General features: G+C 35.3%; 1 protein-coding gene across 2 annotated transcripts in view; it reads left to right on the top strand.

The window, feature by feature from the left end:
• Positions 1-15,456, top strand: part of LOC128994906 (ATP-binding cassette sub-family G member 8-like) — a 60,558-nt gene extending 45,102 nt beyond the window's left edge. For both annotated transcript variants that reach the window (XM_054419736.1, XM_054419737.1), the window contains 11 exons: positions 1,752-1,893; positions 2,778-2,880; positions 6,488-6,723; positions 7,525-7,738; positions 8,545-8,736; positions 9,465-9,648; positions 9,993-10,133; positions 10,724-10,874; positions 11,301-11,418; positions 12,010-12,290; positions 12,954-15,456. In XM_054419736.1, coding sequence (XP_054275711.1) covers positions 1,752-1,893; positions 2,778-2,880; positions 6,488-6,723; positions 7,525-7,738; positions 8,545-8,736; positions 9,465-9,648; positions 9,993-10,133; positions 10,724-10,874; positions 11,301-11,418; positions 12,010-12,290; positions 12,954-13,184 — 1,993 coding nt within the window. In that variant the 3' untranslated portion in view covers positions 13,185-15,456. The remainder of the gene's footprint in view (positions 1-1,751; positions 1,894-2,777; positions 2,881-6,487; positions 6,724-7,524; positions 7,739-8,544; positions 8,737-9,464; positions 9,649-9,992; positions 10,134-10,723; positions 10,875-11,300; positions 11,419-12,009; positions 12,291-12,953) is intronic.
• Positions 15,457-15,736: the final 280 nt, after the last annotated feature.

Here is a 15,736-nt window from a genome sequence, read left to right as displayed (position 1 = left end):
TGAACTGAGGTGTGATTGTTGCTAAATTGGAAACTTATACTGGGAGATTGACTTAAGTTGAATCTTTATATAAAGGTCAGGATTAAAGGATAGCCTATGGATAAAATTGGATTCGTTGTTGACACAATAGTGTCATAGTGGAGATGAGTGTGGAATGACTTTTTTGATAGCCTTGTTTCAAACTAAAATGACCCAGTTGGCAAAATAATTTTTATCATAGCCTAAAGATTATGTGATAAAATCAAATACAGTATGAGGTACAAACATGAAAATTTCAATATTAAATCTTTGGTCACTTAATACTGTATAATGTTATCTTTTGAACCATTTACTAGTTAATTTTGATACCGGTAGTGTAAACCCATAACATGGACAGTAAAAATGTTAAGGAATTTTTAAAGTATGGTATATATTATTTAAGTATACGGTACTTCAAAATTAGTGAACCGTAAATTATCTTTACAGTTTATATTCCTAGTTTTAACTTTTTAATTACAATCAATTTTCGCTTTGAATTCAAAATAAACTTTATAACGTCCATTGCATAGAATTTTTTAAATCTTATTTAATGGTTTATTTATTGCATCTAATATATTTGAATCTGTGTTTTACCAAATGTTTATATTTTAAGACAAAGTGCTGTAGGCATATTGGTTTTTCTTCAGTTATGGTTAAAATGGTTTAATCTGTAAACTTGTTCTATTGTTTAATACTTCCCATTTAAAGTTGTACTATGTCTAATTCCATTAACACTGCAATGTTCCGGTTGGGTGGTTGTCTTGCCAGGGAAGTAGTTCTCATCGTTAGCGGAGTCAGCCAAGGGCAAATATCTATCAAAGAAGCGTTCATTTCTGCAACAAGTCAAGGAGGTGTACATTTAGATATTCAATCAGCATATTCAACTACATATATTTGATTGGATTCACATACACTAGATAATTGGAAAAAAATATTATTTGTGAAAAATTGTGTTTTTTGATTATAGTATAACTTGCTTTGTTTGATCATCACAGGTGAGGACATAAAAAGGGAATAATCTGTAAATTTACTTTGGAATACACATTAGCTATTCTATGATATTATACATTGCAAAATTATATTCAATGATAGCTATGATAGCTACCATTGATTGTAGAAACAACATTAACTACACCTTGTTGTTTTATAAAATTACGTTGGTTCAATTCAACAAGTTAGCAGGATAAAATAAAATAATATAATCCTATCAACATTTTTGACAAACAAATGACTTACATTAAGTTACCTTTTGTTTTTGTCAGTTGCCTTGTTCTTGATTTGTTCAGTAGTCATTGTATCTAACTAAATGTAACTCAATATTATAAAAAGTCCTAGAATGTTGGTAACAATTACATGTAAATAGTGCAAATGTAAACATTGTGAATTTATTTGTGGCTGTAAAACCAGCTGATTTTAGCCATTAAAAAGCTATTCATCTTCTTCATTTCAACCTCAATTTCCATTTACATTCCGGTTAAAATCTCATTTAAGTGTTACAAAACGGGGTTGGATCTGGTTTAGGAGTAGAGCACTAGTGGGGCTTTGCTCTGTGGGGTCTTGGATTCAAATCTCCTCAATCACCAACAAATTTATCAACAACCCTCTAGTACTAGCCTGAAAAAATGTGCAAATCATTGGCTAGTGTCTAGCGTCGTAGGATATGAAGGTGGAACAAAAAAAACACAAAAACAAGACACAAGAGATGCAACAGTTCATACTCAACTTGTCCACAGAGGGGGTAGACCAGCCTCAGTGGCCGTGGTGGGAAGGCCGTCGTCTGTTCTCAGCATCCCCCTGACTCATCGGGAACCAACCACCCTCTCCTTCCAAGTCAACAGGGGAGAACTGTACAATGGACAGTATCCGCACCTTCAGGTAAGGCTCAATCACTAATATTGCAACTGTTCTATTTAAAATACTAGGCCTATATTGTCAAAACGATAACCAATGATGATCGACCGTGGATGTTACTATATGTATGCACTGTGGATGCGATACTCCGTGGTGTGGATTAACGTCCGCACTAGTGAGGACTAAGACTATCCGCAGTACTATCCTGATAAATAGACCAATTCATTAATACCAAATCAAAAATGTGGTTCGGATTCCACTATAAACTGTAGGTCCCTTAGTTTCCATTAGCTGTATGGGCTATTAATTAACAGTTGTGTCTAAGGAATATGTCGGCCTTAGTCACTAACAAGATTACAATATCGCGCCACTCCTCCTACACTCATCTTCATTCATACTTGGCTTAAAATACCTCCTTTGTATGGTCGCAATTTCAATGAAAAGTATTAAAGTATACACTACAGTACCTATGCCATACAACTAAACTGCAACGTTTATTCTACAATGGCGAATTCCTGACTTAGCGGTATGACATTTTTTTTAACAGTTGCTATTTGCCTTTCCTCTTGTATCATAGTAAATGAGTGTACACTCTTAAATTTACCCTGAATTAAGAGAATAGTGTGTAGTCAACATCAGCATAATCAAAATTTACGTGATAAAGCTCACATCAAAACTGACTCAGATTTTATGATAAGATGTGAAGGCTACTTGCAGTTTCCAAAGACATACAGCTTAAATGTACAGCTCTGGAAGTTCTAACTCATGTTATTTGACCTTAATTCGAACAGTTTGGCCAAAAACATCGAGAAATTCTGTGTGAACAATTTGAGGAAATGTAGCATTAGGTTATTACAAACTGAAACGTTTTCATTTTCAATTCACTAAACTATGTTCTTCTTCTGCAGGTTAGAGGAATGGATGTGGAAGGGCCAAAGAAAGAACCTCTTCTTCAGGGTGTTTCTTTTGAAGTCAGAGGAGGGGAAATTCTAGCAGTTATGGCCACTACAGGTAAGCTGAACGCTCACTGGAAATTTGAAACCTTTGAGATCTTAAGACTGATACATCATATGCAAAACTAGTACAACACAAACTTCCATTTACAGCTATCAATGCAAGTATAGCTCAATAAAAATGAATTAAAGTGATGCCTGACTCGTGCTAAAGAGTCAAGTAGGTCTACCTTTAAAATTACTATACTTCTTTCGTTTGACCAATGTTATTTACTGTGGTGGGCGGTTAGGGCTTAATGGCCAAGCAGTCTAAGACATCATCTCCCAGACCAAACGGCAGTAGGGTAGATTAAGGGAAGAACCCTGACTCAGTTGGGTCTGATGTGAAACTCATGAGTTAATCTTTTTGTTGCAAATTTAGATGGAAGAGGCCCTCCTAAAACTTTGGATGGCTCGGGTTGAAGATAACAGGATGGGTGGATTCTTTGTTTGTTGTCCAAATGAGGCACTTTGCTTCTTTTTACCCATTATTGTGTGATCACCAATGTTTAAAAAAATTTCACATTTGAATTCAAGTCCATAAGATGGTAAAGTAAAATCATAACAAGGCATAATTGAAATCACCGATTAATTCATGTAGTTCAGATGGTTCATGTTTTAAAAATTAATCTACGTATTTACTTACTAATTACGTTAAATTTTAGTTTATAATAAAATAGGACCGGTGTGTAAAAGAAATCCACAAATTCCTTTGGTTTAGTATTAGGCCAGTCAAATAAGAGTTTTTCTAGGAATTAATTCCCAGCAAGCTGGAAATCGTTTTAATACCTTCATTTGGTCCCAAATAAGTGTAATCTGAGTTTGCACCGTTCTATGAGGTGAGCTTTCATTATGGCAGCCTAAAATAAATTAAATTTCAGTACTTTTTTCAGTTGTTTCCGAGTAGCTCAAAAACAGTGTGTCGGACGCAAAAAATGTCCTTTTAATATCAAAGAGGATTAAATTATGCGTAAAATGAGTATATAAATATCCAAATTCGGATAAGTGATAGCCAAAATCTTAAGTTTTAAATATATATTTTATTTCGTGTCATTGCATTTTACATTCTGCGACTTTCCAGAACCCCATACTATCTTTGAATGAGAAACACACCCGTGACTATTTCCTTCTTTACACGAAGTAAGAGTGGGGAAAACAACTGATCAAGTATTCCCAGCTGTTTGCAGTTGTATAGTACAACAGGGCTGTCATCAGTTACTTTGGAAGTGATGTTGTGAATACGACGTTGTTAAAAAATAATTGGGGGCGTTTACCAATATTTGTATTCGTTCAAACAAGTGTTCCAACGAAGTGATCTGTTATCTTTATGATATTAAGATGTGTGTGTGTTAAGATGTGTTTAACATGTTCAGACATGAACGATCCTGAGTATTTAATCTGTGATAGACCGTTACATGTTGAGGCCTCAACTTCTGTGAAACTACAAGGAATAATAATAAGCAAGCAATCCTTGGCAAACGTAATTTTCACTAAAATGATGACTGCAACCATGCTGAAAGAACAATTTCTCTCTAACTACAACAACAAAGGACGGCTTAGCTCAATGCTGAGTGAGAAATTAGTGGACCAGGGGCTTGATGTCAGACAAGCTCTTGAGGATGCTGATATTCTCATAGTCAACACCATAACAAGTGGCCATTCAAGTGGCTTAGAACTTTGCGAAAGCCATAATAATTGGATAGGACAAAGATCTATTGGTCCTATTAACCACCAAAGCACCAAATTCCTCAAACCTTTACCTCAGGAAATCTGGAAAGAGACCTCTTACCATAACCTCTTACCTCTTAAAACATGTTTTGCTCTCCCAGGCATTTCAACTTCTCTTCTCATGTCAAAGAGAACCTTCCGTTCCTATATGCAATCAGTGGGTGAAATACCATCTGCATTCTATCGCCAAGGGAAGGTGAAGATCATAAAACTCCTTGAGAAGAACACGTTGCAGGGGGCTGTTAAGGGTTTCCACCATACAGATGCTCATCCGGAGGGCCTAATTTTAGCAGGTCAACTGTTTGTTTATCTAAAGCCAATAACATCTCACTGGACAATATTCGTTATGATATATTCTCAAAATCTATTTCAAAGTTAACTTTCAATATATAGATTCTCTACCACTAACAAATGCAGCCGCCACCCAACACATTCTACGAGTTTGCCACCAAATACAGAGCTGGTATGATAGACCAGTGGATCTGCTCAACTGGGGTTGGATGATGACGGAACATGGCTTACTCCCAAACATAAACACAAAGAATCCAGCTCAAATTTAAATCCTTAAGTAGTGTCATGCAGATGTACAAAAGGGTGTACAGGAAAGTGCAGCTGCCGTAAAGTAGACATGGAATGCTCAACAATTTGCCTTAGCTGCCATGGTCAGTCATGCTTAAATTCAGCAGTTTCAAGATGAGGGTGTGTCCCACATACCGAACACCGTAGAAGCAGAACCAGGTGAGGACAATCTCTTTGACAATCCACCGCAGCTTGAGATAAATCCTCACATTTTCGGAGGATGTGCAGCCAAGAGAAATTGGGTTTATGCAAAATTAAGTCTTTCATAATTTATTTTTGTAAAAAAATACCAAATAGAAACTCTCCTGGTTATTTTGGTGGTGGAACCACACTGATCGGTAAAAGAATCACAGAGAAATTGGTGAACATACATAGAAAAAAAAACATCGCCACAAACAAATTGAGAACCTCCTCCTTTTGTTGGTAGTGGGGAAGTCGGTTAAAAATACATGAAATTTTCAATTAAAATACCTTTTTAATGTGTTATATTATACTCTACAACCTTCATTATATACATTTTTTCTAATGGAGGTCAGTAATATGATGTCGTTTGCAATAAGATGCGTCGTATACACAACATCACTTCCAAAGTAACTGATGGCAGCCACTTAGCAATGATATTGTTGTACTATACAACTGCAAACAGCTGGGAATACTTGATCAGCTGTTTTCCCCACTCTTACTTCGTATAAAGAAGAAATAGTCACGGGTGTGTTTCTCATTCAAAGATAGTATGGGGTTCTGGAAAGTCGCAGAATGTAAAATGCAATGAAACGAAAAATATATATATATAAAACTTAAGATTTTGGCTATACTACTTAACCGAATTTGGATATGTATATACTCAAATTACGCAGAATTTAATCCTCTTTGATATTAAAAGGACGTTATTTGCGTCCGACACACTGTTTTTGAGCTACTCGGAAAAACTGAAAAAAGTACTGAAATTTAATTTATTTTAGGCTGCCATAATGTAAGCTCACCTCATAGAACGGTGCAAACTTAGATTACACTTATTTAGGACCAAATGAAGGTATTAAAACGATTTCCAGCTTGCTGGGAATTAATTCCTCAAAATGTATTATTTTGATCTAATTTTACTGGCCTATATTCTTTTAGTTAACATGTGATTTTAAAGCACAGTAAGGGATAAAGTTTCTGCTTCATGCTTGCATGTTATGCATGAAATGGTTTTTTTAGGTGGAATAAAAATAATTAGTCTAACTTATTGTCACAAAAGAAATTGTTACATTATACATTATACCAAGTATTCTCGTTTTTGAAAGAAGAAAATCTTTAAAAATAAACTTTATGCTTAGCACCAGAAGGCAAAGCGCTATTGGACGGACTAATGGGACATGCCAACGCCAGGATAGCTCATATAATCCTGAACGGACAAAAGCTTACGCAGAGTTCTCTGCGGCGACGGGCTGCATATGTCCGAGCAGACTTTGTCCTTGCTCCGAACCTGAGTGTCGCGCAGACACTAGCTTTCTACTCCATCCTTCGTCGGCCTCCGTACATAAACGTACAAAAAGTTTCTGTACAAGAACAAGTAAGTATCTGATTTGTGTATTAATGTAATTTTAGAGTGTGTATTTTATTTCATCTTAATAGGAATGATTGATAACATTTATTGACGTTTTAATCATAATTTAGTGCTAGCTAGTTGAGGTAGAGGACGCTAAAATAAGCACATTTAATCTTCAGATTTAATCTTTATTTTGTCTTTATTAAGTCAAGCTCTTGGCTTCATTCCTACCGTCTTTTAGCTGAGGTTTGAATTAGATTGTAAAACTTGATCTCATCAGCTGTTTTTAGAGTAAGTTAAATCATAAGAACATTTTTAACCTTAAAAGTTTAGTCCATACCAGTTGTTTTCAACTGTCCCGTAATTTATTAGATTTCTTATGGAAAAGTTAGATTTTCAGCTTTACCATCGAAGTGAGGTTTGAGCTTACAGAAGTTAATTTTTCAATTTTTACAATTCCTGTGTAGTCTTTCAAAATCTTAAAATGTTGAGGTACTTGGGTCTGCACCATTATTCTGAGATTTGCTTCAAATTTTGTAGGAAACTTCAAGGTAACTCGGAGCACCGAGAAAGTAGAAAACTCTAACCCTATTCGTAGAGACAATTAATAAAATATTTTTTCATTATGGAATAACTCTAATTATGGTAAACAAACTGGTAAATTTTGACTCAAAAGAGTTAACCAAACTAAATTATCTACCGTACTTATAACAAAATTAGCATTACTTTATTAGCTATTGAAGTTAATAGATAAAACAAGGTTTCTTTGTTAGAACTTATTCCGCTTCTCAGACTTTGTCTTACGCCCTTGTCTTCTCTCCATAGATGGGTCTGCTGATAGAGGAGCTAGGCCTCGCCCAGGTGTTGGACACTAAGGTATCTTCTCTCACAGCCTCCGAGCTGCAAAGACTCAACTTGGCGTGTCATCTCATCGCCAACACGGAGATTCTTCTGCTGGACCGACCGACCGCTCATATGGACATCTTCGACACATTCTTCCTGGTCGAGTTTCTACGACAGTGGGCAGGTGGAGGCACTGGTGAGTTGTAGTGTACGTCTGGGTAGCCGAGTCGATGTAGTGCTCGCCTTCTAGCCTGAGGGTTGCTGGTTCGATCCCAGCCTTGGTCGATTGTGTACCCTGATGTTATTCGTCACTGGGCAATTATAATGATATCTAACAAAAAGACAGTTTTGGATGGTACAACAACCATGGTTTGGACTGTTTTTAACAAAAGACTTAAAAAAATACGTCCTAATGGTGTTAGTATGCACAATAAGTAAAAGTTTAGGTTGAAAACTTCACCAAACTTTAGTATCTAAATTTTATTATTTATCTTTTTGTCTCAGTTTTAGTATAGAGAAACGAGTTTACAACCTTCGCTTTGTCACCTTACCAGAATGATTGCTAAATTTCATATTTGTATCTGATGACTGATCAATGCTTGGTGGTATTTTAATCTTTTTAACAATGTTGTTTGATCAGAAATAAATTATTCCTTGTCTTATGCAGTATTTCTTTTTGTTCAGAGACCACCACTTGGTTATAAACTGAAACTACTGAAACTAGTATTGTTTGACACAGTGTTGAACAACTACAAGCGACATGTGATTCATTCCAGCTTCTTTAATTTAAGAACTTTATTTTAAACCTTTTTCATGCTCCTTAAAACTATGTATAATAAGTGTCCAAATATTGTTGGCAATTTAAATACAATTTCGCATCATACAATTTTTTTAACCTAAAGTCTGATAACTTACATTTAAGAAGATTAATACGCCAACTACAAGTAAGTGTAGACAATGAAATGTTATGTCAGTTTTAACAATTGATTGTAAACACCACAGGTGGGTTGTCCGGCCGCATCGTTATTCTGACGCTACAGCCGCCCACCTACGAGATATTTACGATGGTCTCCCGCGTAGTGCTGCTGTCTAGTGGTAGACTCATGTACTCAGGTCGTCGTAGAGACATGCTTCCCTACTTCTCCACAGCGGACTACCCTTGCCCTGCATACAAGAACCCTTCAGACTACTACCGTGAGTTTCAGTGATTTTGGGTGAAATCGTTAAATATGAAGAAGATTTTTTCAGTTATTTGGCTCATCTTTTTTCTAGAACTACTCTGACCGTACCAGAATTATTCTGACTATTACTGTGAGTTTAATTTGTTTTAGGGTGAAATCATAAAGTATATTAATAACAATAAGATTTGTCAACTACTTTTGGCTTACTACTCAGAGAAGAAATTATAAATAAATGTTATCTATTTATTTCATACAATCATTAAGTTTTGGATACTGCATGTAGTAGACATCCCATCTATAGAACCAACTGATGTTTTCCAAATAAATAACATAGAACATTGGAAATTATTTTTGTAGTAAACATTATTGGATGGATTGATAGAGCTAGAAAAAGGAATCTTCTATCGAATAACAAAATTTATCTTGGAGATATTTTCTTACTAAATTTCTAAATACCTTTGTATGTATATTCGTTTGATTTGTTGGTAATTTATTAAGAAATTGCGAACCAATTTGTGTTGCTTTCTTTAAGAAAAAGCGAGGTTATGCCGGATTATATCTATTTGTTGTATTATAGTCTATGTGTTTTGGCGGAAATAATGCATTCTAAAGTATACTGGTCAGTGGTCATAGACAGTTATTATATATAATTGTGACAATTAGTTTCTTACACATGCTTTACTTACAGATATGCTAAACTTCACAAAACTCCGATTAAAAATAAATTTTTCTATGTTTCAGTGGACTTGGTGACCTTGGATGACCTGTCGGCAGAAGCAATGCTAGAATCTAGTCAGCGCATCGAGCAGTTAGCGGAGTTGTTCAGACGCAGACAGGAGCCTCTGTCTGACCCAGGTCCGCCGCAGGCACTCCCAGGGAAAACCAGGCCTGCCAACATCTTCAAACAATTCATTGCCATACTCTTGTAAGTCTAATAATGAGATTAAGGCTGTAACATAGAATACGACAGAAAACTATATATTTTGCTGGGGTAGCACAGTAAATTGCTATATTTGAATTCATGCTGTAGCGTTGGTTGCTGTTGGTTGAGGAGAAGGAAGTAACTGTGGTTTACATGAAAATAAGGGAGATTTGTATTTTTCACATTGCTATGTTTGAACATTTGAACAGACAGTTTTGAACCATTAAAAACTGACTTCTCTCTCAGGATGAACCAACCCTCTGATTTTTAGAGAAGCATTATAACCTCTCGTGTAGCTAGTTAATTGAGTCGTCTTCTACATACATTAACGAGGTTCTTTGTCACAGACGCCAGACAGTCTACTGCCAGCCGAGCAGTCTGTGCCGTTGGATCTCACACCTACTGCTGGCTTGCACGTTGTCTCTTATCGTCGGTGCTGTGTTCTGGGATTTGCCCAGTTCTGACCCCTTACTTCTACAGGCTGACAGGTTCGTTATGTCTCAAAGGAAAAAGAAAGATTCAACTTTTTAATCTTATTCAATTGTTGGTTACGTTGCGTACCAGCCGTCACACCTTTGTATGAGGGGCTTTGTGAGACCTCTGGTAGTGAACTAATCATTTTGGGCATAAAGGTGCTGCGGTTCACTTGAATAAAGTGCATTCTGGAAGTCCGGTTTTCGATCACGTTAGCCAGTAGTTGGGCGGTATACTGGCAATCACATTACGGATATATGTTCCCAAATCTTCCAGCGTTTGTGGTTTATTGGCATAGTCGTGTTGTGTTACTGAACTATCCTCACTAAAAATAGTCCATTGGTGGATTTGGGAGCAAACATCCGTTGTGTTATTGCCAGTATACGGCCCCAGTAACTAGGTAAAACTATCAAAAAACTGGACTTCCACATTGCACTTCATTTGAGCCAGCTGCGGCATCCATATGACCAAAATTATTTTTGAATACTGGCATAAAATTACCAAGGAAAATCCTTACCATGGTAATTAACATAATTGTCTTTGTGTGATATAAAAGTCGTAAATTCCTAAAAAAACCTTTTCTTAACTTAATGTGTGCTTGCAGGCTTGGCTACCACTACACGATGCTGTGTGTTGTTGGAGCTGCTCTACTTCCTGTGGTGGCGATTGCTAGGACTCACGACATGGACCGGCTGGCAGCCGAGAGCGATGTCAAAGATAACCTCTACTCTAGAACTCTCTATATTATAGTTGCAGTGAGTATTGTTTTAACTTAAACCTAGTGTTAGTGGGCATCCGCAGAAGGTAAAGGAGGAGGTTAGAAGTTATGGAAAATGGTGTAACTTGAATGCCTGCTTATGGCAATCTCCTGAATTGCGACCAGCGACCAGTTTAGTCTTTGAATTGAAGTCATTCAAGCTGTAAATGGAGTCCTATTTTAGTCATCTTGCTATGCTGGGTACGTTCCTTGCACAGGCCTCAGTGGCCCATGTAGACAGGCAAATGCAAGGTAGAAGAGGCCGCCAACCGCTGAAAAAAATCTTTCTGCAGGCGCCCCTGGTTGGTATAGTTGAGTATATAAAAAAAACCATTCCAGCATAGTTTTACTCATTAGATACTGTTATGATTTTAATATAACATTTGTTGAAAGATTATAAGAACATTTGTACAAATGTCCACAGACTCTAGTCAGTGTGCCTCCATCTCTACTGCTGTGGCTTGGGTTTATTATTCCAGCCTACGCCATGACAGGACTGTACAACCAAGGACCTGCACCTGACGGCTTCTATGTTTATATTGGTCAGTACATTACGACAAGAATTACTTTATGGAGAATGGTAATCAGTAGAATTATGTGTAAATCTCTGGTAGTACTTTGTCTGAAAGTAATCAATGGGTTATGAGTATACAAGTATAGTGTTCCCAAATAATCAGATGGTTGCCGATTTGATTCTGAGATAAGTTTGAAAGCCTAGCTGTTCTTAATTGTTTGGCTTTCTGGTTTTGGATAAGGAACCAGCTGATTTTTGTCAGTAACAAATTTGTCATCACAGTCATTCGACACTCATTCTTCAATCAGATTCGCCTTATATTATGTACCTTTGGGTGTTGTTGTATAGATCTTTGATGAAGTCATACTCTTAGTATTTCATTTGAACTTTTTCTGAGAATAAAAGTGACACAAAAAGTTAATGAGCTCGACCACATTCCTTTAATAGCGTTTGAGATTCCTACATTGTAAATTCCACTGGTCTAGACACTATACAAAAACTGTAGTTTCACCAATTTTTAGGTTACATGTTTGTGGCCTTGTTGTTAAAACTGTTGACTGTTTTCCAAGATATATGTTGGTAGCTCTGTGTTAGTTTGACTTTTTTATTTTATTTCTAGGATACATGTTGGTAGCCCTGTGCACACTACAGAGTCTCACCACACTGCTAGGTTATCTCTGTCCGGGCCGTCTCAGTGCTTCCCTTCTCTCTTGTCTACTTATTCTTTGTCTCTCGCTTGTCTCCGGATTCCCGGTGCTCCGGTGGGATCTTCCTCCCCTCTCCCCCCACCTGGCTGTCCTCAGCCCGGCCCGCTGGATCTTAGCGCCACTCGCTGGTCGAGAGTATGCTCAGGAAGCAGTGATTGCCAGCTCCGCTCAGCACATTTGTAAAAAGAACCAGGTGTGTAATCCCTGTACTTGTTAGGTACTTTAATTCTGCAATATAAGGTTTATGTCTTTGTGCAGTAAAAACAACTGATTCTAGATTAGATAAGTAGAACTTTTATAATAGTTTGTTGCTCACTAGTTTTAGTGAAACTGTGTACATTTAGGGACAAATTTTAACCTAACCTTAATGTGTGTGGAAATAAAAAAAAAATCAAATTATAGATGTTTTGTTATTATAAGAGAAAAGGGGAAAACTGTTTAAAATAGATGTAAATAAATAATATTACAATTCATGGAGTTCAAAAGTTTACTCAGGTTTTCGTCAAGGGAGGTTTTTTGATCTAGCAGCGTTCAACTTTAGTTAGCTATTCCTTGCAATACACTTATTCAGTTCACTGTTCATTTGGTGTTATGCATGTAGTAGTAACTTTTAACACAGACAATATTGTAGAAGCTACTATGATCATCCTAAACAATTTAGGATAATCATATTTCAATGAAACTGTAATTTTTTTAGAAGAATTGCAATCCGGTATTTAATATTTGTAGTTGCTACAAGGAAATGAAATAAATAAATTATAAAAGCCATTGGACCTAAAGGATTTACAGCTACTTCTAGCATTAACATTATTGATTATAATTGCTATAATGCAGTTAATGCATATTTTCATTGCAGGTTCAGAGACAAGATATTATCGTACAGCTTCCATGTCCGTCTCCAAATGGCTCAGCGGCGCTGGCGTATCACGGGCTGCAACTGCCTGACTCACTTCCCCTTCCCCTAGCCTACCCCCCGTACTTTCCCCCTCTCATGCTGGCTGTCGTCTGCCTTCTGCTCATCCCCGTGGCCTACGTCTGCTCCGGCCGCTGCTACACCCTCCGCAGGCGACAGAGAAGCAAATATTAGTTACGTTAATTTGTTACGGAGGTGCTTTTGTCAATATTGGTAGTTTTTTTAGTAATTTTGATGCTCAAAGTTATATTTTAGCAGTTTTATAGGTTAACTGAGGCTAAGTCAAGGTTTAAAGTTGATTTTGCAATTTATTATGATTTATAACTGATTTGTTCAAATTCAACTTCTTATCACAATCACTGAACTGTGCAGTTATAAAGACAGTGATAGTTGCTATAGTAAAAGTCCCATATAGACAGAGTAACAAGCGAAAGGGTGGTTGCAGTGATAAGACATTAATGCCAGAGGTTTATCATGTGTAGGACTACATTATTTAAATGTTTACACATACATTTTTAAAAATCAAAACTCTATCCTTTTTCCAATTAAAACTCTATAGAATTTTTTTAAAGTTACAAATTAAATCCTCAATAATTTTATTTCACTGGTATAGTTAAGTATTTTAGTGGTTTCCAAATGTTGGTAAACTATAGATTGCAAAGTGTAAATATATTTGAAATACCAAATATTTTTAGTTTATTCAGATATTATGTATATTTTTTACAACAAACAATTGACCATTGAAAAATTATGCTTGTTAAATTTGTAATGGTGCTAACAATGCTGCTAAAGCGATAATTTTCTAACTGACTGACAATAATGATGACTTTTGTTGATGTCCTGAATACAATACTTGAAAGCTTTTGAAAATTATATTGTAAAATTAGTAGGCCCTTTCTATGAATATGATAATAATACCATAGATAAAACATACTCCCTTAGTAGATTTCTCATCCTAATGGAACAGCTGAAGACAATTTTATTGTTAGTTCTGTATACGGTTTATGTAGAGGTTGTGTTTTGTTTACAATTTGTTTCCCGTTAATACAGACATTTAAAACCTCGTTTAGCCAAATAATACGATCTAATCATAAACAATAAATTGTCCCCTAGTTATTTAACCAAACAGTAAAGCACAAATCAAGAAATTAACCCTAAAATAATAGAAACAAAATTTCGTCGACACTGGCGCCTAGTGTGGCGTATATGAACTAGTCATGAAAAACGAGCTTCAAAATTTACAATGGGATGAGAAGTCTACTTGTGTTGGTTAGTCTATGATAATACAAATCCAGCAAACCAGCATAAATATTGCTTTGTAAATTTTGAGTTTATGTATATCTAAATACTTAATACATTTTTTTTATTTATGATATGCTAGTGTTTTGTATGAAGGATAATTAATACTTTATCATAAAATATTTCAGTTTATGCAACAAATGGGATTTTCTTTAAATTTGTTCAAATATTGGAAATGCTGTAAAATAATTTTACCTACGACCGTTTTTTAAAGTAGCCGTTTCAGTATAGTTCTTAGAATTGATAAGTATCTCATAACAGCATTGTTTACTTTCATAACAGCGTAGTTTTAATCATAACAACACGGGTAACGGACCAATGAGAGAAGATGTAAAATTGTAATGATTCAAACTACAACTAATCAGCTGTTCAAGCCAATTAAATTGCTGAGTGGTGCAATTAGTGTACAATGTTTCGTTGCATCACTGTCAGTGGCAATGCTAGGTTAAAACCGAAAACATAACCTCTCTTAGAAGTTATGAGTAGTGATTTTTAGTAATTTAAACACTGTCGTAGGTAAAATAGTGTACGCAACTCGCGTAAATAGTGTTAACGGCAATCGTAGAATTTTTGGCCCTTCTACGAGCCTTGGCCTTAAATTTACTTTTGTCCTTAACACTTTTTCACTCCTTACATCTTTATGCAGTAAACTACTATTATAAGTGTCCTTTAAAATCCAGTTTTGCTCTAATTAATTACTTTTTTACTACTTAATGTAACATCCCTAAGAGTAATCTTAATCGTAAATTATAGTATTATTTATGTAATTTAGGAATAATTTAGGAATCAAGATATTATAATATTTATAAATAATTTAATAAAAATTATTTTAATTTATATGTACATAAAAATTTGTGCCAAGATGTGTTTATGATAAGTAGTTATATCAGCAAATGATTGAATAATTTAAGTGCAATTATGTTTGTAAATTTTAAATTTTACGTTCTGTTTTACAAAATCACTTAAAGATTTTTTACTATGTGCCTTGTATATAGATTGAATGTACAACCTGCCGAATTCATACAAACAAATCCTTAATGTTTGCACATTATGTGGATTAAATTCTGTATAAAACAGATTAAAATGTTATGCACTTTAAAGTGTTATTCATAGTAAGAAGAATAAAATAAATTGGCTACTTTATTAAGAGTTATTGAAATGATTCATCCTTGTTACTATGTTGATTCTTGTTAAAATATTTAAATAATTTTAGATTTAGCTATGAGTGTTTATTTATGTAAATAATACATTTTTATAAGATTCACATTGTGAGCCTACTTTGTATGTGTACTTTGCACAACGATTCCGTCCATAAAATTTGTAAGATTTGTAAATAACTTTATTTAGTAAACTAATTTTTAAAATACAACTGAGTTTTATTCAACACATGTTATTCCTGTTAAATTTTACTTAGCTCTGCCTTAAGA

The sequence above is a fragment of the Macrosteles quadrilineatus genome, unplaced genomic scaffold, assembly GCF_028750875.1.
Source record: "Macrosteles quadrilineatus isolate MER2022 unplaced genomic scaffold, UCM_ALF_1.0 Scaffold_5__1_contigs__length_97177068, whole genome shotgun sequence".
NCBI lineage: Eukaryota > Metazoa > Arthropoda > Insecta > Hemiptera > Cicadellidae > Macrosteles > Macrosteles quadrilineatus.
This window is presented reverse-complemented; position numbering and strand designations above follow the sequence as displayed.